At 35.6% G+C, this 24,559-nt stretch overlaps 3 protein-coding genes across 4 annotated transcripts; all 3 read left to right on the forward strand.

The window, feature by feature from the left end:
• Positions 1-660: 660 nt before the first annotated feature.
• LOC114715370 (heavy metal-associated isoprenylated plant protein 30-like) lies at positions 661-2,652 on the forward strand. The gene is made up of 3 exons (XM_028900212.1): positions 661-1,108; positions 1,590-1,665; positions 2,213-2,652. Exons 1-3 carry the CDS (start codon positions 821-823, stop codon positions 2,533-2,535), a joined length of 687 nt encoding a protein of 228 aa, XP_028756045.1. The 5' UTR covers positions 661-820; the 3' UTR covers positions 2,536-2,652.
• A 1,943-nt stretch (positions 2,653-4,595) lies between these two features.
• Positions 4,596-11,471, forward strand: LOC114715327 (uncharacterized). 2 transcript variants are annotated; one of them, XM_028900140.1, is made up of 9 exons: positions 4,596-4,706; positions 4,865-5,940; positions 6,312-6,691; positions 7,092-8,183; positions 8,306-8,464; positions 8,577-8,922; positions 9,265-9,335; positions 9,441-9,563; positions 10,656-11,471. In XM_028900140.1, exons 2-9 carry the CDS (start codon positions 5,058-5,060, stop codon positions 10,998-11,000), a joined length of 3,399 nt encoding a protein of 1,132 aa, XP_028755973.1. In that variant the 5' UTR covers positions 4,596-4,706; positions 4,865-5,057; the 3' UTR covers positions 11,001-11,471. The 2 variants fall into 2 exon arrangements, with proteins under 2 accessions (XP_028755973.1, XP_028755975.1); XM_028900142.1 differs by having other exon boundaries at positions 6,357-6,691.
• Positions 11,472-15,164: 3,693 nt separating this feature from the next.
• LOC114715349 (ubiquitin carboxyl-terminal hydrolase 9-like) lies at positions 15,165-23,617 on the forward strand. The gene is given in 15 exon segments (XM_028900167.1): positions 15,165-15,348; positions 15,449-15,648; positions 16,288-16,542; positions 17,067-17,211; positions 17,646-17,705; positions 17,902-17,997; positions 18,309-18,695; positions 18,824-18,964; positions 19,963-20,133; positions 20,456-20,713; positions 20,803-20,948; positions 21,919-22,134; positions 22,136-22,468; positions 22,565-22,835; positions 22,964-23,617. Coding segments are annotated over 14 exon segments (2,784 nt in total). The 5' UTR covers positions 15,165-15,348; positions 15,449-15,496; the 3' UTR covers positions 23,117-23,617.
• Positions 23,618-24,559: the final 942 nt, after the last annotated feature.

The following is a 24,559-nucleotide window of genomic DNA, read 5'->3' on the forward strand; positions in this document are numbered from 1 at the left end:
TGGCTACATTAGGTTGCAGACAATACACGACAAATAGCAATGTGGGAATATAACTTTGTTCAGCCTTTTAGATATCCTCTTGCATTTAGTAACTATCAAATGTTTTTGTGGAAGCAGATTATGAGAATATATTTTTTTTTTTTCTCTTTGCCTTTGCATCCAAACTCAGCTTTCATTGCTTACGTGCATCCATTGTGTAAAGCAAAATCATTTTGTAAGTATATATACTTTATCCTAATTTTTTTTTAATTCAGTATAATACTTTTCTACTCTTGATTAAATTTTTAACTTTATTCTCTTAACAATTATACAAAAAGAGTTAAGGTGCAGATTTGTTTTGAAAGTTTTCACTTAAGAGCGTTAGACGCTTAAAAATTCTTTTAAACGTAAATTTGTCCCGAAAGTTTAAAATCGCAAAAATTTGCACCAAAAAAAAAAACTTTCAAGTGTCTAACGATCCTATGTGTAAACTTGTGAAACAAATTTTCGCCTTAAAAAAATATTTTTTTTCTGTTAGTATAATTAGCCCCTGTAACTTTGATATGTTTTAAAGGACTAACTGTGCTGACAGAACAAAGTTAGAGGATTTAATCCAGGGATAAATTTACAGATATCGAATTGAAAGCCAAGAAAAAGTATAGATACTTGCAGAATAGTTTTCTCATATCTACAAGACATGGTTTTGGATTCCCTCAAGTGTCGGGCTATGAGCAGGATGTGTACTTGACCCACGATTGGTTTCATTAACAAGAGTTTTGAGAGATACCATTCCCTGTCTAAAAGGTTCTTTTGTCCTGCAATTGGTTTTGTTGAAACTGAGATGATGTTGGCGAAGATTATCCAAAGATATCTACGACGTGAAGAAGCGATGCTAATATTCCCCCCCACATGGGAATATCTTCTATTGCTGGGTTCTTCTTCATATATTGTCCTTAGAACTGCAGCTTTTAATATATATAAATATGCGACCAACTGTTTCCTGCGAATGGCTACCTTGCTCAAAGCTTTTGGCCTCCTTAATTCTCCTCGTCAAGATCATCATCTTCATCTTCACAAGAGCTTCAACAACAAGTTCAACATGCCCAAGGGTCGACCTGTTTCCCTCCAGGTCCGATTTCACCTTCGTCTCTTTGCAAGTAGGATCAGTTATATATGAGTGAGGATAACTATAATCTTTTCTGCTTTGTTAGCTTCAATAACCACCCCATGAACTACGAAATATGTTACTTTTTTCTCAATATGTTTGAACTTTTTTTTTACCTTAATCATGAATGTTTCGAATCCAAGAGAAAATAAGTTAAACTGAAAACTAACCTGGTTTTTTTGTTTTCGTTTTCGTTTTTGAAGAATGATCAGAAGCTTGTACAGTTATACTTTTGGGAGAATCATTTTTAAGAAAGATGGAATAAAAGATCTAAAAGAAAACGGAAAACCTGAGGCGAGAGTGTGTGTGGGTGTGAAGGTAAAAGTTAAAAAGTAACTAAACAAACAAGCATAGTATGAAGTGGAAGGAAGTTTGGTTGGGGAAAAAATTCAATAAATTATGTGGCAATTAAGAATGGGATCTCTGAAAATTGTTGTTCTTTCAGACGGTTGTACTTAAAGTAAGGATGTGCTGCACCGGTTGCGAAAGGGTTGTTAAAAACGCCATCTACAAACTCAAAGGTGAGCCTATCTTTCTTTCTTTAAAGTTAAAGACCATATAACATTTATCTAACTGGTGTGGACTTTATTAAGCAAACTAGTTAAAATTAATTATTTATTAAAAATATTTGTTGATCGCTTAAAAACACTCTTTTAAATTATTTGCATTAGAAACTGTCACCCTTTGATGCAAATTATCTTAGTATATATAATAGTTAAAAAATATGAAAGACAAAATAAATTTAGGTCTTATATTTAAAATTAAATCCAATTCCCAACTAACTCAAGTGATAAGGATTGATTGAAGTATGAATATAGAGACAAAGGGTTCGAAGTAAGAATGCATTCATTGAATTCATGTGGAGAAATAAATAAAAAAATTGCATACAATGCATATAGATGAAAATTTACTTCTTCACCCCTTTCATCCACAAAAAAATTTAGTTGTGCTCCGATGAAAACATATGATTTAAAAAAAATTTTAAAAATATTTAGTAGTTAGTATTTATTTTATCATATCTATCTATTTTTTTTATCGAGCTAAGCCATATACCGTAAAATGTCATAGGAATTGATTCAGTGGAAGTAGAACTGGAAATGGAGAGGGTGACTGTTACTGGATACGTTGATAGAAACAAAGTGCTTAAAGCAGTTAGAAGAGCGGGGAAGCGGGCTGAGTTCTGGCCATACCCTAATCCACCACTTTACTTCACATCATCTTACAATTATTTCCAAGACACAACAAGCGATTTCAAAGAGAGCTACAATTACTACAGACATGGCTATAATATGGCAGATAAGCACGGCAACATTCATGTGTCTCAACGTGGAGATGACAAAGTTAGCAACTTTTTCAATGATGACAATGTCCATGCTTGTTCTCTTATGTAGTCTCTTATCATACAAACACTTCACCAATATATGTATTTATATATATTATTACAATGTGTAAATTAAATCATGTCTCAGATCCTTGTTGGTTGAATGTGTACCCTTACTTTTTATGTGTACTATAAACTAAATCTTATACTACCTCCGGTGCTAATTATAAGAGCCAGTTGACTAATTCGAGGAGATTAAGGAAGTAAGTTGAATTAGTTATTTGTCCTAAATAGGTGTTGTCTTTCCTAAAATATCCTTACTAATCAAGTGTATTAACTATAACTATAATTATTAGAAGGACTATCTTAGAAAAAATTGAATAAATATGAGAGACAAAGTGGATTGGAGTCTTATATTTAGGATCAAAATAAAAATCAAACAGGATCTTATATTAAAGACCCGAAGTAGTATTTAAGACTAGATGTATTAAATTAAATTAATCTGTTATATGAAAGGTTTGTGAGTTTGGTTTGTCATGGCCATTCTCTAGTCGTGTCACATACATGCACCGGTGTTTTGATCATACTAACACTTTTTTATGTTTGATGAAATATTATGCTCACACATTCAAGCCTCTTGAAAAAAACTCGAAATAGCAGAATCCAAGCCCCCTAAAACTGGATTACTCAATTGGCAGTGGAAAAAACAGCTTATTTCTAATCTGATTTTTAAAAAAGTAAAATTAGATAAAAGTTAAATTGGATAAGGTGAATTGTGTTTGGGTTAGAGTTTTAAAAAGTTAGTTTGTAAAAGTGAGATTGATAAAAAGTTGTTTAGATTATGATTGAGTAAAAATAAATTTGTTTGATTAAAAGAAATGAGACATACATTTTGTCTTTTTTTCTCCGCTTTTCCAACTCTATAAGTTACCATTTTTAGCTTTTGGCTTAAATCTATGATTTTGGCATAAACTCTTAATTTTTTAAGCTCTTTCAAATACACTCAAACATATTAAAAGCCAAAAGTTATTTAAAAACCACTTAAAAGCCTCCAAACAGGCACTTAGTGGGTATTCGGATATAAGGGGAAAAAAGAAACAAACAAACAAACCAACTAAACTAAATGTACACAAGCCACATATAAGAAAGCTGATAAAAATTTTTAAATTTTAAAGATTGAAATCAAATAAATAGTTTAGATTCGGCTTCACACATTTTTTTATCGGGCCAGTTTACTTTTTTGTTTGTTTGTTTTTTAGGCAAAGCGAGTATATTTCAGGGAAAACTGGAATTAATAACCTCTTGAGAAACATATATAAGGGGAAGGACCTAGAATGCAGAATACGGAAGAAAAGATACAGAATGACTGGGAAAAAAAAGGATATAAAGTATGGGAGATAAATGGCAGATTTTTCTTATATTTTTACTAATAATAGATAATAGAGGCTAGCTGCTGCTACTTACATTGTTTTAAGTTGGTCGATTCTTTAGCATATAAGATTACATCAAGTTAGCCATCCTCTCATTATCCATTCCTCCAAACAACATGGTGGTGGATGATCAAAAGTTAAAAAATAACTAAATAAAAGATCATTAACATTTTGAAAAAAATATATTTTCTCCTAATGGCACAATTTATTATTTTTAGGCCAAATATGAGCACAAATTTTTCTGAAGTTCCTTTTTTTTTAATTGGGAAAACAGTGGAGTTATATTTTCCCTCAATTTTTAATTCAATATATATGATATATATTAAATTAAAGCTTTTCTCTGTTAGCAAGGTTAGTGTTGTAATTTTACACAGATGCTAACAGAAAAACAAATTAAATATTGTATTTTTTAGCCAAAAAAATAAAAATTTCATTGAAATAAAAAATATAGATAGCTATTAAATTAAAAATTGAGAAAAAATGTATAATTACCTCAAAAATTTTTGTTTTTTGTTTTTAGTAAATAAATTTAGAACTGTTGGACTGGGGCCTCCAAAATCCAAATCTTAAATGGATAAGCAGGCGGGTTCGGGCGCCTCTCGGAGCAGAGGTATTCTGGATTGGAGGTAAAATTGGACGGACTTGAAAGAATCCATAACCCGAAACCGCTTAGACTTCGACGACTTTGAAGAGTTCTTCGTCTCCGGCGTTGGTGCCATCTTCCGTTGTCTTGCGCGGGTACAGAGAAATTTGTCCCAAAAAAAAAAAGAAAAAAGAAAAAAAAACTAGGAGATCCTGCATCAATTTACTGGTAATCCAACAGATTCACTGCATGTGTTTCATCATTATCGTTATCTAAGATCTCATGAATTTCATTTGTTTATTTATTTATTTATTATTATTTTTTTTGAGCTGAACATTGCATGAATTGATATCGTAGTTTTCTACTTTTCATATTCCCCCTGTCAGGTGAACCGCTGCTGAGCCTGTTTCCGTTCGAATTCCCCAACGCCGCCGATTTTTGCCGCTCTGTTGCTCTGGCTCGGAGTAATCTGTGGCGGAGGATTTAGGTTTTCGGTTTATTTTGCTGAAGAATTTCTGGGCCGTTGTATCTATGTATTTTGTTCGTGAGGGTTGACCAGATCCCGTGATAAGTGAAGCCATGAAAGGGCGCTCGCACCGCCTGCAGAGTTCGGACCCTCCTGACGACTGGATTGATGGTTCTTGGACTGTGGATTGCGTCTGTGGTGTGAATTTTGACGATGGGGAGGAGATGGTAAATTGTGACGAGTGCGGTGTATGGGTGCACACGCGGTGCTCGCGATATGTCAAAGGAGATGACAAGTTTGCATGCGATAAGTGCAAGAGCAAGATTAATCGATCTGATACGGAGGAAACGGAGGTGGCCCAATTGTTAGCTGAGCTCCCTACGAAGACTGTGAGAATGGAGAATTCACTTGCACCCATCGGAGCTCCTCGGCGTCCTTTCAAGCTTTGGACTGACATGCCTATGGAGGAGAGGGTGCACATTCAAGGAATTCCTGGTGGCGATCCTTCCCTTTTTGGTGGGCTATCCTCTATTTTTAATCGGCAGCTATGGAAATGCACTGGGTATGTTCCCAAACAGTTTAATTTTCAGTATAGGGAATTTCCCTGTTGGGATGAGAATTCCACTAGGGAGGAGGATAGTGAGAACCCTATTAATAAAGGGGCGGGTGTTCTATTTTCCTTGTCAAAAGAGAGTAAATCGGTCACACCCATTGCAACTTTAGTTGACATGAGAGCTAGGGAGGGAGAAGATGGTTCTGACCTGAAGAAGTCGCTGAAAGAGATGAAAAAGTGTGATAGTGAAGATGCAGAAGCTATAAGGCGTGCCCAGAGTGGCATGAAGAAGGAGAGAAGTTTGCTTCGGTCTGTTGTGCATTCAGGTAAGCAGAAAAAAGAAGAGTTAGGAACATCCAAAGATCGCAGTGGGAAGAAGAGGATTAAAACTTCGGACAAAGAGGTAGATCCCAAGGGGAGAACTTCACATTCTTCGAAAACAGGTTAATTAATTTGCTTTTACTTTATTTTGAGGTATATGCTGTTATCTCTCTCGCGCACACGCTTCTCCAACTTTGTGATAGTTGGTCTCATGTTTTCTCCTACTTTGAAAGCTTAACTTTAGAATTAAGACCCTGTTGGTTGTTTAAATTTTCAAAACCCTTCTGTTATCTATCTGTATGGAAATAAAAATAAAAGGTGGCTTGAAAACTACTAATATATGCATGTCAAAACACTAGTTGTTATTATTATTAGTGAAAATTCTAGCCACATTCCTCATTCAATTATGGCACCGATTCACATGCTTCCAGACTTGCCATGCGCTTGTTGACTCGCCTTTTTTTCTTTTTCTTCCTTCTGATTTTACTACTAGCTTTTACACCCACCAGTGATGCAAAACAATTGGAATTTTATGAAGACAGAGGTCTGAAGAATTTCAAGACTGATGATACCTGGAGCTTAAAGAATAAAACTTTGAAAGACATTTTCGTTCAGGAACACGTTTCAAATAATTATTCTGTTGTGGATACCATTATGGAGGAGCCAAATATCAACTCGGCAACTACTGAGGATTCTTCAGAAGCCTTATATCCTGACACGACAAGACGTAGTTTTTCAGTCGTGCCAGAAATAGCAGAAGAGAAAAATGAAAATAAAGCTCCTTCTGTTTCTGAATTTTCTTCCAAGACTGATGACAACATTTCGCCATATTTAAAGAATAATTCTGATGGAAATGCTTCAATCAAAGAACAGGTATGTTTTACTGCCACCTCAATTCTTAATTATCAAAGTTCTGGTAGATGAGATTTTATATTTTTATGGTTATCAAAATCATTAAAGTGAAAAAAGTAGTTTCTTCTTTTCAGCTCTGTTTTCTTTCCTCTCAATAAGCTGTGGCTGATTTCAAAAGCATTTGATCGCCTGATCTATTTATTTCATTACCTAGAGCATGTAATTTAATTCAATACCTGCATTTCAGCTCGAGCGTTTAAGTGAAGTCTGTGTACTAACATTTGGAGAATGTTCTTTTTAGAGGTTCTGAAAATTTTTAATATTATTATGCATGCATGGCTTGGAACATGCTTTATCACGTGTGCTTTTAGGCATATTCTTGTGCTAAGTTGTGATTATATGTTTTGTTTCTGCAAACAAGGAGGGAGATGGCCTTGTGGTTAATAATGCAGATGACAGTACAGTTGTAAGAAGAACAGTAAGTCCTGCAGAGGAAGAGCTTTGTGGTCCTGCACCAGAACACAAGGATAACCAGGATTCCCAAGATTTTGACTATGAGACGTGTCCTGGCTCTGGACAGAGCAATCCTAATGTGAAGAGAGAAGGGGTTACTGATAATTTTGGGAAGCATTTGATTTCTCATTCTTCTAGCATGGGTGATCTGAAAAGTGATGAGAAACTGCCTAAACACAAATCTGATCATGTTAATGATAGTGTGGTGACCAATTCATCCTATGAAAATAAGGTGGACGACAGTGACAGAAAATCAGAAGTAATCATTGATTGCCATACCAATAATCCTGAGGAATTATCATGTCATTTTTGTTCTGTAAAACAAGAAATGGTAGGATCTGAAGGTCCTGTGGAAACCCACAAGGGTATTTCAGAAATAGAAGGTGGTTCTGGCTATGCTGAAGATGCACCAAAATCTGAAACTACATTGTGTCCTCATACAATGTCATCATGTCTTGGGAAGTCATCCTCAAGTTCCTCAACTATGAATTCCAAAATTCCTGCTAGTGACAAAAAATCTGACCAGTCTGAAATTCCTAATCCTCTTGTCAAGCACGGAGTAATGGAAGATTGCAACATGCACAGTAAGAAAGAAAGTAATCAAAATGATATTGTGAGGGATGAAGTTCCTAGGAAATCTCAAAAGGAACGTTCAAAATCATCTTCAAATTCTAATCTGAAAGCAATGCATTCAAGCAAAAGTGCACAAAATGCTATTTTAAGGCAAGTCAGTGCAGATTCAAAAGATTTTGTTAATAGTTCATCTTCTAAAGCATCTGGGGTTCATCCAGCTGGAACTAACTTAGGCTTGAACGAGTCTGATGAATCATCACTACACCAAAAGTCTTTACAAGCGCCTAATAAGATTTCATCTTCAGTACCACAGAGAGGTGAAAAGATTAATCAGACAAACTCCCAACCTTCCTCTAAGGTGAACCAGAATCACGTGCCATCACCTTCACCAACATCTAATTCTTCTGCAATGCTAAGCGATGAGGAGGTTTGAGCTGGACTCCTTTTTGTTATATTTAAACTCCTTAGAATGTGATGTTAAATGATTTTTCTTTCTAGTTTCTTATTTTCTTCTCAATCTTCTTCATCTTTGTGTTTTTTGGGGTGCAGCTTGCACTACTATTGCACCAAGAACTAAATAGCTCTCCCCGAGTTCCTCGTGTACCCCGAGCACGTCATGGGGGTAGTTTGCCACAGCTAACTTCTCCTAGTGGTGCAAGCATGCTATCGAAGCGCACGTCATCCGCTGGAGGAAAGGATTATTGTTTGGTAGGGTTTGTGCAATAATTTCAAATTACAAATGTGGCATTTCATACCATTTTTTCCTTTAGGAGTTTACAGTTTCACAATCTTGGTGACTGATTTCTTATAAATTGTTCAGTTTTCCAGGAGAAAATACAAGGATGCATCTAGAGATGGGCTTTGTGGTTCCCGTGAACTTGAAGATGAAGCTAAAAGGATAGAGAATGCATCATCTTCCTTTGATCAGAAGAAAAAAGATATGGAATGCGGGGAAGGTGCTTCTGTAATGGAAGAAGGCCACATATCTATGACAACCATTAATTCTACAACAAAGAATGTTGCTCCTGCCTCTGCTGCCACTGCAAATAGTAGTTCAGCCTCCCCTCCTGAGGATCAAAATTTGTCATTTATACGCAACTCACCAAAAAATATATCTGACGATGATAATGGAACTGCTGGAAGGCCAGCCCATCGCACGTTGCCAGGTAGGGGCCTGTCACCTCCTCCCTGAAAGTTTATTTTATATGTAAAAATCCTGTTCCTTCTCATGTTTAGATCTAGGAATTTTTGGCTTTTGATGTTGGTCTTTGAAAGTTCCGGTGATTGGCTTATCAAAGCCGTTTAAATTATTTTAGATTTGATTCATGTTTCTAGGACGTTGACAAGACGTAGATTGATGGATTCTATGGTGAAATCACTTGTTCAATTTGTGGGCAATGAGTTTTTTAATTGTTTATGTAGAGAAATGTATAAAAAGAGGGGAAACAACTCAGTGCTTGCATCAGAAAATATGCCCATTGTTTCTCATCATATTTATTTGTGTTCAGGTTTGATCAATGAGATTATGAGCAAGGGTCGTCGGATATCATACGAGGAACTCTGTAATGCTGTGTTGCCAGTAGGTTTCTCGTTCCTGGTTTCTTGCTACGGCTTTTTTTCCCCTCCCCATTACAATGATTCAGGAAGATAAATTGTCCATAAAAAATATTTTGTGTTGTTGCAGCACTGGAATAACTTGAGGAAGCATAATGGAGACCGCTATGCTTACACAAGTCACTCTCAAGCTGTTCTTGATTGTTTGAGAAATCGGCATGAATGGGCAAGGTTGGTCGATCGTGGTCCGAAGGTGCGTGCTTGTGGTTATCAAGTGAATATTTTTCTATTACCTAATTGAATTGTGGTGAAGGCTATATTGTCAGAAACTCACAAAGTCAAGGTTGGGGTGGGGTTTGGGTTTGAACTTTTTGAGATAAAATTAAATTTAACAAAATTGTGATACTTGTAATGATAACCGTGGCGTCACTTTCATTTTATTGGATAAATTGGAAAGCTGTTGCAAATATTTTGTATTGCCAAGTAAACCATTTAGTGCTAATTGTACCATATTGCAAATTGCATTGTTTTTATTATTGCCTTTAGGGAATTTGGCATTAAACGGGGGGCCTTGTTACAATTGTTTTGCCACGTAATGAATTTGGGTTGAATTTGGGTTCAGGCTGGAGTGGCAAGGTTGGTCATGGTTGCATATTGACTTGTAACCAGCTCCTCTGATTACGTGAATGTACACTTTCAAGTCCTTACCTTTGATTTCTGTAATATGTCTATAATTCTAATTTTGAAGGATGCCATCGCTTCTGGACTGACTATATGTTTTACTTCTTTGGAATCATTGATATGTAGCTCATATTCATTAAAGTTGACTTGGCATAACATGGGTGTAATAATAGTTTAACTTATAGAAGAGTGGGGATTGTAACAACTGCATAGGTAGGCTCGCCAACTGGAACTTTACTCATATCACCTATCAAAATTTTGGATGACCCCCCAAAAGTCCATGGAGGATTGCTTCACTCTGATATCTTAGGTGGTGCTATACCCTGCCTGCTTTCTGTGTAGTCTTGTGTTTTCTATTGGTTTATTCATCAAGGGAAAAAAACAGGTGGGGAGGGGATACGGAGTTGTTTGTGAAAAATGGAAGTTCAAGGTGCTGCAATCGACTACTGCAGCCGACATTGCAATCGTGTTCAGTGGTTTAGTTGTGATTGTGTAATATGATAGAGTAGTACTGTATACTGTATGGTTGCGGGGAAAAAAACAAAACAAAAAGAAAGGAACCACCCATCTAGTTCCCTGCTTTATAGATGTGCAATTACTTTCCATGTTGTCGTTTACAAAGTGTCTAAAAATAGATAAAGCTTAATCTGAATATATTTTCCAGACAAATTCTACTAGGAAAAGGCGAAAGTTTGATGAAGAATCTGATGATAATGTTACTGGCAAGGGCAGAGCTTCCAAAGGGGGTGAAGGGAAGAATTTTGAGTTGCAGAAAGAAGAGTTCCCTAAAGGAAAGCGTAAAGCACGGAAGCGCAGGCGTCTCGCTCTTCAGGGGATAGCGGTCAAGACCCGGAGAAGAAAGGTTGATTCTCTAACTGATGAAGATGTTGGTCCATTCTCCAATTCTAGTGAGGAGAGCGAGTTTAGCGAGGATGAAATTCAGGGTGGCAGAACGGGTCAAGTGGGAAGTGAAGCTTCTTCTAGTTCAGACGAGGAAGGTAGCGCCTGATTGCAGGCTGGTTAAATAGATCCACGGGGTCGTCTCTGCCATGCTTGTTTGACTTTTTCGTGTTGTGAGCATTCCAGCTTCTTCGGATTCACAGCTCATGAAAGACACAGCTGGCGGGCTGCTCGGGCAAGTGGAAGGATGTGTGGTTGTTTTCTGTGAAATCCTGGACCTTGTTGGGCTGTTTTCTGTGACATGTCCCGTGGTGGTTGGATAGTCAGCTATGGTATTAATACTGTATTGTATATATGTCCTGCGGCAATAGTGCGCCCTTGTAATGCACGGCTGATAATGATAACCTGTTAATGGAATTTGTAAGCAGCATAGTATAGGATTCAGTTAGTGAGCTAGACAGAATGTAGGACTGGATTGTCATCAGTAATTTAAATTTTAGAAGCTTCACCTCGATTCTGATTGGGAATTATTGGTGGTTTTACCTTTTGCCTAATGATTTTTCCCACTTTGATTGTTGTTTCAGCTGGAGTAGGGAAGTGTGAAATTGAGTTTCTGAACCATTGCAAAAGCATTTAGACTCTTTGGCTATTTGCTTTTTAAATTTAATTTGAGTAGGTTAAGCTTTCAAATTTGCTTTTTATCTTGGTAATTTCATTAAAAAGAAAAAATAATAAAAATAGCCTTTAATTGTACTTTTTTTAAACATGTTTTTATTTTAAGTTACACAAAATTCTCCCGAGTTTCGAACTGTATACAACTACCTCCCTTAAACATTTAAAGCTTAATATGCTACCCTGAATTTTAAGTTTGTGACAATAACCTTCAGCACACACTATGTTCCCTTGAATTTGATTTTTGTATGCATAAAATCCCACAGATTTTAAGTTACATACATATAACTTCAACTTATGTGTAAATAAATAATAAATAAACCAACAAAGCTTGACACAATTAGTAAGTGACTAGGTTCTTTAAACATGACATCTTGGATTCAAACTAAGCCGTGTGTATAGAGCTATCAGTTGGAAGATACTGCTTGGTTTTTACTAAAAAGATAATAGATAAAATAAGAGGAGAATTTTCTATATAAATTTAAGAATTTATGGAGATTTATTGTAAGATTGAAGGGACTTGTGTATAATTTAGCCTAAATTTAAACAAGAAAACCGTAGTAGTGATTTGGTTGGCTGTGCATCACGTGCATTTTGAATTATGGCTTGTTTAATAGGAGCGAACCGTACATATACGGGAGCTTAATAACTGAAATTTCAATGCGCCTCTTAGACGTAGCCAACTCTGTAACGTATATGCACTAGCTTGCAAAGTTTACTTAACTTCATGCTATTCGTTCATTACTTGTTTCCAAAGTAAAGGAGACTACTCCATTTCATTGTCTTCTTCCAAAGCAACCATCGTACACCTTTCCCGTTCCAAATCCTTCACCCTTTTCTTTTCTTTTCTTTTCTTTTTTCTTTGAATTAGAGGAGAAGGCACTAATTTTTAGGATGGAACCTCTAACTCTAACCTCTCACTGATAAGGGACTTTTCTTGCTACTAGGATATGAAACGATTGGCCTGAATCTTTCACTCTAAAACTATGCAGTTTCATAATGGGATTGCCAGGTCTTTGAACCTAAACAAACGTGTCTTTTGCCTTAACTTTTTGCATGCATAGGAAACTAATGAATGTTGAGACTTTATCTTGAAAAATTTGCGAGATTTCTTTATAAATAAGTGTTCTTTTTATCGATAACCTATTCATAATTTTTTCATGCAATTACGGTGTTGAATGTGCTGATCTTTAGATGAATATTTAAAAGTCATTTCTCAAGCTCTTCTCCAATTGAGACTCTTGTGAAGTTGATTACTTGCCCCACACAGTCACTGATGTTGACGCATATAAATTGCAGAAAACTACAAAGTCGGAGGTTATACATGTGATTGTTTTGTGTTGGAATGGCACTTGTGTTGTGGCTGCTGCTTTAATTGAAATAGCTTCTAAGCTAAGGCACTTTGCATACTTGTAAGGGAAAATAGTACTTGTTTTAAATAGTAATAGGATTTTTTAAAATAGCTTTTTAATCGTAATTCAAAAATAGAAAATAAATACGTGAGAAGGGTTTTATTTTAAATCATGCGTACAAGTGCTTCTAGAGTGTCCAATTATAATACCGGATAAGTACTAAAATATGTAACAAGTCAACTTCCTCCTACCTTTGATTTTTCAGAAAATTGGTTTAAGTTTTATCATGATTCAAGTGAAAGCTTCACGATATTGTATAGAATGATATATATATATATATATTATATATATTTTAGTGTGAGGACAAATGGTAAAAAGTGACATTCATTATATCAGAACAAATTTGGATGACACAACAAAAGGAAAAAAAAGGGGGAAGCAAACAGGAGGAAATTCTCTTAGGTCTTAACTGAGTCTTACACATTAAAACTCTATTTGCTCTTCCTTCACCTAAACCATTTTAGGACAAACAGAATGTAGGAGCAATTCTTTAAGAAATTTTATTGGAATTGGAAACGCTAGAGATGCTTTTTTATCCATAGAAGCTAGAGATGTCATCATCATCGGCAACCTGAGAATCTTCAGCTATGTGCATTATGAGATTTTATTTATGTTGGTGACGTTGTGTTTTTCATATGGTTGCTTGCTGCATTATTCCTCCAACTACAACAATTTTTGAAGTCTTATCACAATCGTTTATTTTTCTTAGATACTTGGGATAACTTGAGCAATTGCGTCTTAAGTGAGCAAGGCATGTATTGTATGAGAAAGGAAAAGTCGCTTCACATCTACATTTGGAAGGATCTCTACGCCAGAGACAAAATGAAATGAACTGAACAGCCTCGTTTTGTTTTGTTTTTGTAGTCACTACATCATCACTAAAAATTGTACTATTGCTCCCTCTATCAGAAATAACTATCAAGATCACATGGTTCAAAATATTAATTAAATTTAATTAAAAATAATAAATATGTAAGATATATATACATATTTTTTCAACTGTACTACCTCCACTCTTTAATACAAGAGCTAATTGAATAGATTAAAAAAACTAGTCAGGTTAGTTATTTGTAATAAATATGTGTTGTCTTTCCTAAAATATCTTTGTTATTTAAGTGTATTGGTTAGAACTACAATTATTATAAGGATTAATTTGAAAAAAATGGATAAATATAAGAAATAAAATGGACTGGAGTTGTATATTTAGAACTAAAATAAAAGTCAAACGAATTCTTATATTAAGAATCGGAGGCAGTATCATTGTTTGTACAAAGACTACATGAAAAAGAAAGAGTGAAAACTTAATGCAGGGGGATAACAAGTGACATATTTAATAAGGATAAAAGTGAAATGATTAGTTTAAAATTTCAAACAAAAAGAATTTGTTTTTATATTTAAGGACACCACTACGACAGAAATTGTGAATGGAGGGAGTATATTGTAAAAAAGTTAGACTATGTATTGTAATAATGTGCCTGTTTGGGAGAGCTTGAAAAATCCCCTATAAACACGTTTCACGTAAGTTAAGACAAAACTTTTTCATATATTTACCTCGTATTTTATAAATCACTATTGAAAAACTATTTATAAGTTGTTCTAAACGGGTTCAATATCTATTTGTGATATTTTAATTTTGTGCTTTTTTTGTACCCCGTCCTTGAGGATTCATTTTACTTGCATAAAACATGAACCACGCGGCACAGCCACATTAATGCGAAAGTAAACCGTTTTCTTAAAATTTTACTACGTGAAAAAAATTACGAGGCAATTTGAAAACTTAGAAAGACCATTTTCATTTTTCAAACAATTCAAAGATTATTTTATAACATAATATAAATGGAATATACATATATACCTTCTTTTATCCTAAAACCAGACCCTTTCTTTTAAAATTTTTTTTCCCTCAACACTTGGATAAAAATTGAAACCAATCAAGTTAAAGGATGGTTTGATTAAAATTTTAATCCATTTTGAACATCATACCATAAAAATATGATTAAAGTGACCTCATTTTTGCGAAAAGAGAAACTTTTAGCATGTAATAAAACTTAATAGCATTAATATTCTTTATAAATAAGAATTAATTTTATATGGAAATACAAGAATACACTGTAATGTAATTTTGTAATAATAAATAAGGTGGCACACGAGCAGTTAGAGGACTCACGGGTAACCAAACAGAAATAGAGAGAACAGGCCGTTGAAAAAGACGGTGAAGATTTCTCCTATTCATTTCTTTTTTTCGGATCAGGACTCCTTGCCTGCAATCTAGGGTTCGTCGAATATACTGGTCTGGTTTCAGTTTTATTTCTTATTTTTCTTGAGGTCCAGTCCTTGTTCTTTGATCTCTTTAATCAATCTGCCAAGCCTGAGGTATGTTGCATCTTTCAATCCTTAATTGTTCTACGCATTGGGCTTATTTTCGTTTCGAGTTCATTTAACTCTCATTTGACCATTGATCTATACGGATTAGGACTTGAACTTGATATCTTCATCCTGTTTTGGGTCGAGATAATCCACTATGACGATCGCTGATTCAGGTTGCCTGATGGACAATGGGGCAAGTTGCTTACCACTTCCGCCGGAGGAAGAAAATCGGATCATATCAGAATTGATGAAAGAATCGGAGCTTAATTTAAAAGAAGGCAACATATACTATGTTATATCTAATAGGTATTGTCCTTTTCTTTTGTTTCTTTTTCCAGTTTCTTTAAAACAAACTTTTGATGAAGCCGTGCGTGAATGTTGATATCGGATTATTTATGTTTCTTATTCTGGAGCGATTATCTAGCTCGACGAAAAGTAAATCTTGGGCATGTTATATCCTTCTCTTATACTGCGGACGGTCTATTTTGGCGAGGCTTCTATTGGTCTGTTCCTCGCTTATGGACCCCATGCAAGATGCATTGTTTTTATTCAATTTTAGTGCTAGCTAGTAAGGCTTTACATGGCACGCTCAATCTCTGTTAAATCTATCTTTGTGAAGCCGGGGTCTTTCAATACAGCCACCAAGTGGCTTCATTATCAATTTTGATATTTCTTGGTTATTCCGGAGTAATGGGAGCTTTTACGTAGACTTCCACTTTGCTTGTATTATTCTGTCAAAATGGCCGGTTTTATTATCATCTATGCAAGAAAAATCATTCCTTCAAATATTTAATAATATGTGTTTGTGTATATTATAATGTTTATTTAAAAATAAATTAAGATATACGAATGAGTAAAACCAGAGCAAATGAATATCCAACAAGGTTCTGTATGATAATTTTCGCATCACATGCAATTTTAAGTTTCTTTATGCTTCCAACGCAGGTGGTTTTCAGTGTGGCAGAGGTATGTTGGGTTTCGTGTTGGGATATTTTCGGCTGAGGAGCAGCCTTCTAATTGTCAGGAAGACAATGAGGTTCGGTTAGAGGCTGCTGATAGACCTGGGCCAATTGATAACTCCAATATTATTATGGATAGCAATAGTTGTGAAGACAATAGTCCAGATATTTGCAGAATGTTGGTTGAGGGGGTGGATTATGTTTTAGTTCCTCAAAAAGTTTGGGGAAAATTGTTTGAATGGTAATATTTTTTTACCTTTACTGCAAATATGATTGCTGCTTTTTTTTTATCAGGAGAAGTGCGTAGCATGTCTAGATGAAAGAATGATTTAATGCACCTGTAGTCTTAAAAAGGATGCAGATAACAATACATTTTATCTTCATTGTTGTATTTTCAAGGAGTCACATGATTAGCCATATTTTAGGACATGATGCAATTAGTGACAGGTTGTTCTAGGGGTTTAAGGCTACGCAATTTCTGATGTTGGACTCTTTTAGTCTCTTTCTAATGGGCATTCAAGGGGCATGGCCAACTTTCTCTCAAAAACTAACTATTGGGGTGGGAGAATGAACCCACTTAAATCCATCCTGGTTTTAGTTCTTAATGCTCAAAATTCACATCAAACATTCCACTAAAAAAAAAAAAAAGACACATCAAACCTAAGGATGTCTTCGACAAATTGTGCGGGTACTAATCAAGTTTTCTTCTTAGATGATTAATATTGCTTGAGTTCTAGGATTAACTGCTTAACTACAACTGTCTAGGTACAAAGGTGGACCAGCATTACCAAGGAAGCTGATTTCACAGGGTATTGGGCACAAGCAATACAATGTTGAGGTTTACCCGCTTTGTCTAAAAGTGACTGATGCTAGAGATGACAGCATGTCAATAGTAAAAATGAGCAAAAAGGTAGAAACTGTTTTCATTGTAGGCTCTTTTGTTCTTAGTTAGCTTCACTCTGATTCTTAGAAAAATGGCTGCTTTGGACTCTGCGGATGTCACAGCATGCTTACTGTATGAAGTGGTTATATCTATCTGAAAAATTGCATTTTTCTTACATGTATTTGAGATATTATATCATAGATCATCTTGTGCACTGCTATTAAAGCATGAATTAAGTTTTGACGGATGGAATATTTTAAGAGCATGGTCTACATGATATGATTTTTTGATTTGGTGTACAAGGCCTTTTACTTTATGTTGAATCTTGAAACACAAGACTGCCGATTGAATAATTTTTCCATCTGGTCTGGATTTTTTCTCTTTCTTCTAAATGAGTAAATTATTAGAATAAATAGATTATCATTGTGGTTCTTATCTTAGTTACATGTGATGTATTTCAGGCTACCATAAATGAGCTTTATGAGACTGTGTGCAAACTGAGAGGGGTGGAGCGACAAAAGGTGCTTTCTTCCTTGCTTTCTTTCTGGCAAGTGTTTTTGTGTGTGTGTGTGTGTGTAATTTGTTACAAAAATCTTATAGTGCGAACCATGTAGCGGTCTTTCTTAGTGGGATAAGGCTTCTTGTTATTATTATAGAATGTTACAGTTCCTCATACTTTGTTTATTTGATTTTGTTGGTTTCAAATAATATTAACAGGCCTGTATTTGGGACTACTTCAATAAGGAAAAGAGTTCATTGCTGAATTTCTCAGACCGGACATTGGAGGATGCAAATTTGTTGATGGACCATGATGTAAGTAGCCTGGAGATATGTTTCCCTTCACAATTTATTTTGACTTAGTAATGAAACTAAATCTGATTTGTGTTATATGATTGGTTTGTGTATGTCCTGTAAATGATATGATATTCCCTATCATTTGAGTCGTGCATTTTTATGCCATTTGAATCTATGTTTGAAAGCCAAAATCTCCTTTAATCAGAAATGAAGGGGAAAAGATAACGAGATATGGAAAATATTTTGGTTTTGGTTCCTCTGTAGAAGTTCTTTTCTTCCTATTGATACTATAGAAGTTGTAATGCTCCTGATTTTACTTTTGCTCACAGATTCTTCTGGAAGTCCCACTTGACAGGGATCAGTCTTCTCATTCTGGCATTGAGTCAATGGGAAAGGATTTAGCTTTGGTACCATTAGAACCTTCAAGGTCATCTGTGTCAATTGCCGGGGGACCTACTATAACAAATGGTCATTCCGCTGGATCTAGTAACTATTTGTATCCGGGAACCTCTTTAAACTCAACATCAATGGATATGGATCATAAACATGATGTTTATAGAGGAGAAAAGAATGGACTGGCAGGATTGCAGAACCTGGGCAATACATGCTTCATGAATAGTGCTATTCAATGTCTCGTCCATACTCCACCTCTTGCCAAATATTTCCTGCAAGATTACAGTGAGGAGATCAATGTGGACAATCCTTTGGGAATGCATGTAGGTGATTGTTTCCACATGCTTTTGGTCACATCAGTGTCCTATGATTTCATGAAATGTTGAATAAAATGGTTTTGTTCCAATACACTATCACATTCTGAATTCTAACATATATAGCTGATGCGCAGGGTGAGTTAGCCATTGCATTTGGTGAATTGTTGAGAAAACTGTGGTCCTCTGGTCGGAGTGCTGTTCCACCCCGTGCATTTAAGGGAAAACTGGCTCGATTTGCTCCGCAATTCAGTGGTTACAATCAGCATGATTCTCAGGTTGGTTTTCTCGAGAGAAAAAGAAAAGAACTGGGAGAAATTCAAGCAAACTTTTTTTGGTTGATAATTTTGATAGTATGAGAAAGAAACAATTGCAAATAAAATGTTGTGCCCCTCTTCGTTTGGTAAATTTCAAATATTCAAGACACATATCTCGTCATGAAACATAAGCCAGAAGGTTCCTTTCGTTACATTTTCTATGTACTTGATTCAGTTGAATTGCCTTTTTCTAAGAAAATGTTTTCTGCCGTCTGTTGTACCTTGAGTATTGGAGAAGTCATTTATTTAGTTTTAGAGGCTCTTTTAATCTGTGTTTCTCTGTTTTTTAAGAATTAGAGTGCAATTACTTTCGGAAAGGTCTGATGTACCCTGGTTTTGCTATTAGACCATCACATATTGTGAAAACACGGTTTTGGTCTTTCTCCCTTTCTTCGTAAGTATTACCCATGCTGGAATAGACCTTTAATGATAAAGTTACTGAGGATTAGCTATATTTTTGTGGAAAAATTGGCAGTTATTGGCCATGCATGTGTGATGCTGTAGTGGTTTTTGATGCTGACAGGGTAACGTTTTCAAATAAAAGCTTAAGGTATTATTTGGGATGTTTGCTGGATATTGTTGGGTGGTTTGATTCTGTTGACTGGTTGCTAAACGACCAAGTGACTGGAGGGTTGAGAAACTCAGTGAATTTGATTTTCCCTTGATTGCCCTTATGTTTGAGAAATAAATTGTGTTCGAATGTGTCTTCCCTTGAGAACTTAGTCAGCACTAAGTTAGGTGGTCTAAATGAAATGCAATTACTGATTGAATTTTAGCCCTTTTCTTTAATATTTTTTTTTTTTAAAGTTTCCTATATCTTTTCAATGTAGAAATACTTCTTGGTCATCCTGTCAACTACTGGGCTTAAAATTTCAAACAAGAGTGTTATTTAATGATTATTCTTTGGTTTAAATATAGCCATGATTTCATCTTGCCATAATTGTGCTGTCTTTCTTCAGGAATTACTTGCCTTTTTATTGGATGGGCTGCATGAAGATTTGAATCGTGTGAAACAAAAGCCTTATATTGAAATGAAGGACTCAGATGGTAGGCCAGATGAAGAAGTTGCATATGAGTGTTGGAAAAATCACATTGCTCGGAATGATTCATTGATTGTTGATGTATGCCAAGTGAGTGCTTCTATCTATCCCCCCAATTTATTATCTAAATTGCAGCTGCCTTCTCAAAGAAGCAGAAAATACATCAATTATGTTTTTAGTCACTTGTGATTTCTTTTAGCATCTACTTTTCTGTACCTTTGTTCGTGGTCCTTATTTTGTAGATTTCACTGTGATTTGCATCCTTCTCTAGAATCTGTGAATTTGATTTGGGCGACAAACCTTGTTAATTTTTAATTAGTTCTGTTAAGCTTGACAAGATAAAGTTTGAAGCGCATGCAGGATGCCTTTGCTAAGGCTCATTATAATTGTTATTTGGCGATACTATGTTCAGGGTCAATACAAGTCAACGCTGGTCTGTCCTGTCTGTGGCAAAGTCTCAATCACTTTTGATCCCTTTATGTACTTATCTCTGCCACTGCCTTCTACCATTACAAGAACTATGACATTGACAGTCTTCTATGGTGATGGAAGTGGTCTTCCAATGCCATACACCGTGACAGTTTTAAAACACGGTTCCTGTAGAGATCTTTGCCATGCTTTGAGCACTGCGTGTTGCTTGAAGAGTGATGAGATGCTTTTGCTTGCAGAGGTAAATACATCTTGAAAAATCATGTTTAGTTTTGGATCTATGTATGGCATCGGTTCTATTGTTTGATGTTGCATATGCCTTGCTCTTAGGTTTACGATCACAAGATTTATAGATACCTGGAGAACCTGTTGGAACCACTGGCTACAATAAAGGATGATGAACATATTGTGGCTTACCGATTGAAAAAAGGAGCTCAGAAAACAAAACTAGAAATAATTCATCGATATCTAGATAGGTAAGCTTACTATTTTGGTGCATGGTTTCACATTGTTCTCTTGAAATATCATAAAGCTCTGGATTCGTTACCATTTAATGGTATTTTTTTATCGTCTGAAATAAAGTAATTGTTGATTCAAACCAAAAACTTTGAGGAGATATTTATCTAGGTTATATTAACTGAAAGGCTTTCACTTTGATCCTCGAGTGTTTATGCTGTGATAATGTGATATAATGTGGATATTCAGTTATACATAGTCATTTTGTTATATAATGTTGTTGGGAGCCAAAGTTGATTTTGATTTCTCAAAATGCAAAAGGAACTGATCTTGTAATTTTTCAGAACTTCTAATTTTTAATAATTCTGGTATGCTCGTTCCAAATAGCCTCTTTGTGAGAGCAGAAACTGTTATTCAATCTGGAAGGTGGTCATGGCAGATGAATGCTACCTGCCCCTTTCTTTGTGAGAGCAGAAACTGTTATTCAATCATCTTTCACGGCAGCATGTGTCTTGAAAATAAGGATTTCTGGGCAAATAGGAAACAAAATTGAAGTAGTTAATTTTCTAATGCATTATGGTGAGACAATGAGCGTACAGATGTGGTACCTGCCTTCATTAATATGCATCTCCTATCCTTCATTATATTTCTTAAAACTGCAATCTGTTGGAAGATTATTTTCCTAGAATATTTATAATGCGCTGCTTAGGGTCACCGTTGCTGGGTGTTTTAAGCTCTACAGATTCTTGTAGGTGCCATTGTATGATTGAAGTTGATACTTGCTACTCAGGATTTCTCATGGGACTCTAACCACAAACATATGCTTATGAGGCTTAATGAGAGAGAGAGGAGAGGGAGAGGGATGTTTTCCATAGCATGACTGCAGAACTGAATGTTAGAGAGATTTCACTGACTTGTTCCTGATGCATTTGCAAAGCATATGCTTTCATTACTTTATTCTTGGTTGATCTAAATGCTTCAATTACCCAGATGTTCGCTGGACAATACCAAGGGTGGAGAGAGGAAGCTCTTTGGAACTCCCTTGGTGACTTATTTGGCAGAGGAGCCTCTATATGGGGCCAACATTGAGACCTATGTTGACAGAATGCTGTTGCCTCTAAGAAGAGCTTATTCTTCTAACTCTCATAACGAAAAGGAAAATGGTTTCTTAGCAGGTGGTGGTAATCAAGTAAATGAATCCAATACGGAATGTGTACCAAGGTACCAGACAAGTGACGGCCAAAAAACCGGGGAATCCCAGTGGGGAGATGTCTTTCCAGCTTGTTTTATCTTCAGATAGACCTTTGAGCTGTGCTCTCATAGAGAAGGATTCTCCTATAAAACCTGGTCCAATTATTAGAGTTTTTCTTGACTGGACTGATAAAGAACATGAGTTATATGATGCCAGCTATCTCAGGGATCTGCCTGAGGTTCACAAGACAGGCTTTACTGTGAAAAAAACCCGGCAAGAAGCCATTTCTTTATTTTCATGCTTGGAGGCATTTTTAACTGAAGAGCCTTTGGGCCCTGATGACATGTGGTAAGAGGGGCTAAATTTCCTTTAATTGGACCTTCATGTGATAACGAGCTTTTGGAAAATATATTCATCTAACCTATCCTTAAAATATTTAATCAGGTACTGTCCTAGATGCAAGGAGCACAGACAAGCTACCAAGAAACTAGACTTGTGGAAATTGCCAGATATACTCGTATTTCACTTAAAGAGATTCTCATACAGCAGATATTTGAAAAACAAACTCGACACATTTGTAAATTTTCCCATCCACAATCTCAATTTGACCAAATACGTGAAAAGCAATGATGGACAGTCTTACGTTTATGACCTTTACGCAATCAGCAACCATTATGGAGGCCTAGGGGGTGGGCACTACACTGCCTACGCAAAGGTAAGTGATCTCTTGATTTTTAATCCTACTGGATTTTGTGAAGGTTATTGCTTTTCTAACCTGTGTCATTACACCCGTTTGGTTTGCTTTATTTGACGCCGCTTTTTCACTAAATCAATCTTGTACAGTTGATCGATGAAAACCGATGGTATCATTTCGATGACAGTCATGTCACCCCGGTGGCTGAAGCGGAAATTAAATCTTCAGCCGCTTATGTGTTATTTTATCAAAGAGTAGCCTCAACGGAGGGGGAGACATCTAAGGGTCACACAATTTCTTGAAGGCAATGACTGATGACTCTGCGTTATTCCCTGATTTTCCTCCTTGTCAGGATGTTGGAACTTATGCCAGTCAGAGCATAGTTTTCTGGTGCATAGTTATGTCGTTATTCAGTGCAAACTGGGTCGCCTAGATCCTGAAGACACAGTACCATTGCGCTAGGCATGGCGGTTAGTAAAATTTTTTTGGCGAGGATCCAGCCAAAACATGGAGGGTTGGTGTAGGATTAATCATCTATTCCTGTATGATTGACAGAATTTCTAGTTAGAAAAATTTTGGCAGCCTACGAAATTGCTCATTGATTGATTTTCTGGTATTTCATTTGATTGTATGGGGCAAAATATGATTATCGCTGTTATAACAAGCATACCCTGAATGTAGCTTCGCGTTTGAGGAAGAATTTGTACCAAACTTTTCCTTATTCTTGGTTTTGGGGAATCTGTAACCGAACATATGTTAGCCTACTTACAATGCATGTGAGATAAGCAGCATCTAATGTGCTATTTCTGTTGGTTAATATAAAAAAATTAATAAATTACTTAATTATTAATATATATTACATGATTTTTTTAAGGCAGTTGTATATTATTATATTATATATGAATTAAGGTAGTTGTATATTGTTATATTATATATGAATTTATAGATGAGCCGATTTAGTTAGGAGAAAAATGAACTTCAAAGTAATTGAATAATTTTTTTGATCTCTTCCAATTAATCATTTGAGTTTTATATTAATGAGTTGAATTATTTAATTTGAGGCTAAAGGTGCCTTGGGACAAATGCCGCAACCGATGTTCCCTTAAAGGGGACTGTGCGTGTCTCGAGATGGCACAGACAGACGAACTCAGAATTTAAGGAGTTGAACTGATAGGTTCGAACAAACAAAAAACTTGAGTCATGATGATACCCAAGAGAAGTTAGAAGCAATGATTAAAGAACCGGACCGGACCGGACGGTCGGACCGGTTGAACCGTCACCCGGACTCGTTAACGGCTCGATTTGGACCAAAAAACCGTTCACATAGTTGAGCCGGATTGGACCGAAGTTGAGCCGTTATTAAGCCGGAAACCGGAGTTGGACCGGGAACCGAAACGGTTTTCAGAAAACCGGACGGTTTTTTAGCCTGACTGAAAAATACTAAAAAATTTTCAAAAAATAGAAGAAAAATAAAAAAAAATTGATCCCCTTAAATATCCTAATATATTTTTAGACTAGTTATAACCATATAGTATTATTTCATTAAAAATTTCATATATTGTGGTGTTAAAATCGTGAGTCGCTAGTCTTTTTGTTTCGATATTTGATCTATCTTTTAAAAAAATATTTTGATTTGAATGAATTGATAATTTGTAATATCATTAAATATTTTAAACATACATAAATTAAATATATAAGGTTTTAGTCCATTTTCAATGATTTTATTATAATTTTAGATTATTTAA

This window comes from Neltuma alba, unplaced genomic scaffold (genome assembly GCF_004799145.2).
Source record: "Neltuma alba isolate B1F8T4 unplaced genomic scaffold, ASM479914v2 tig00011587_pilon, whole genome shotgun sequence".
Lineage (NCBI taxonomy): Eukaryota > Viridiplantae > Streptophyta > Magnoliopsida > Fabales > Fabaceae > Neltuma > Neltuma alba.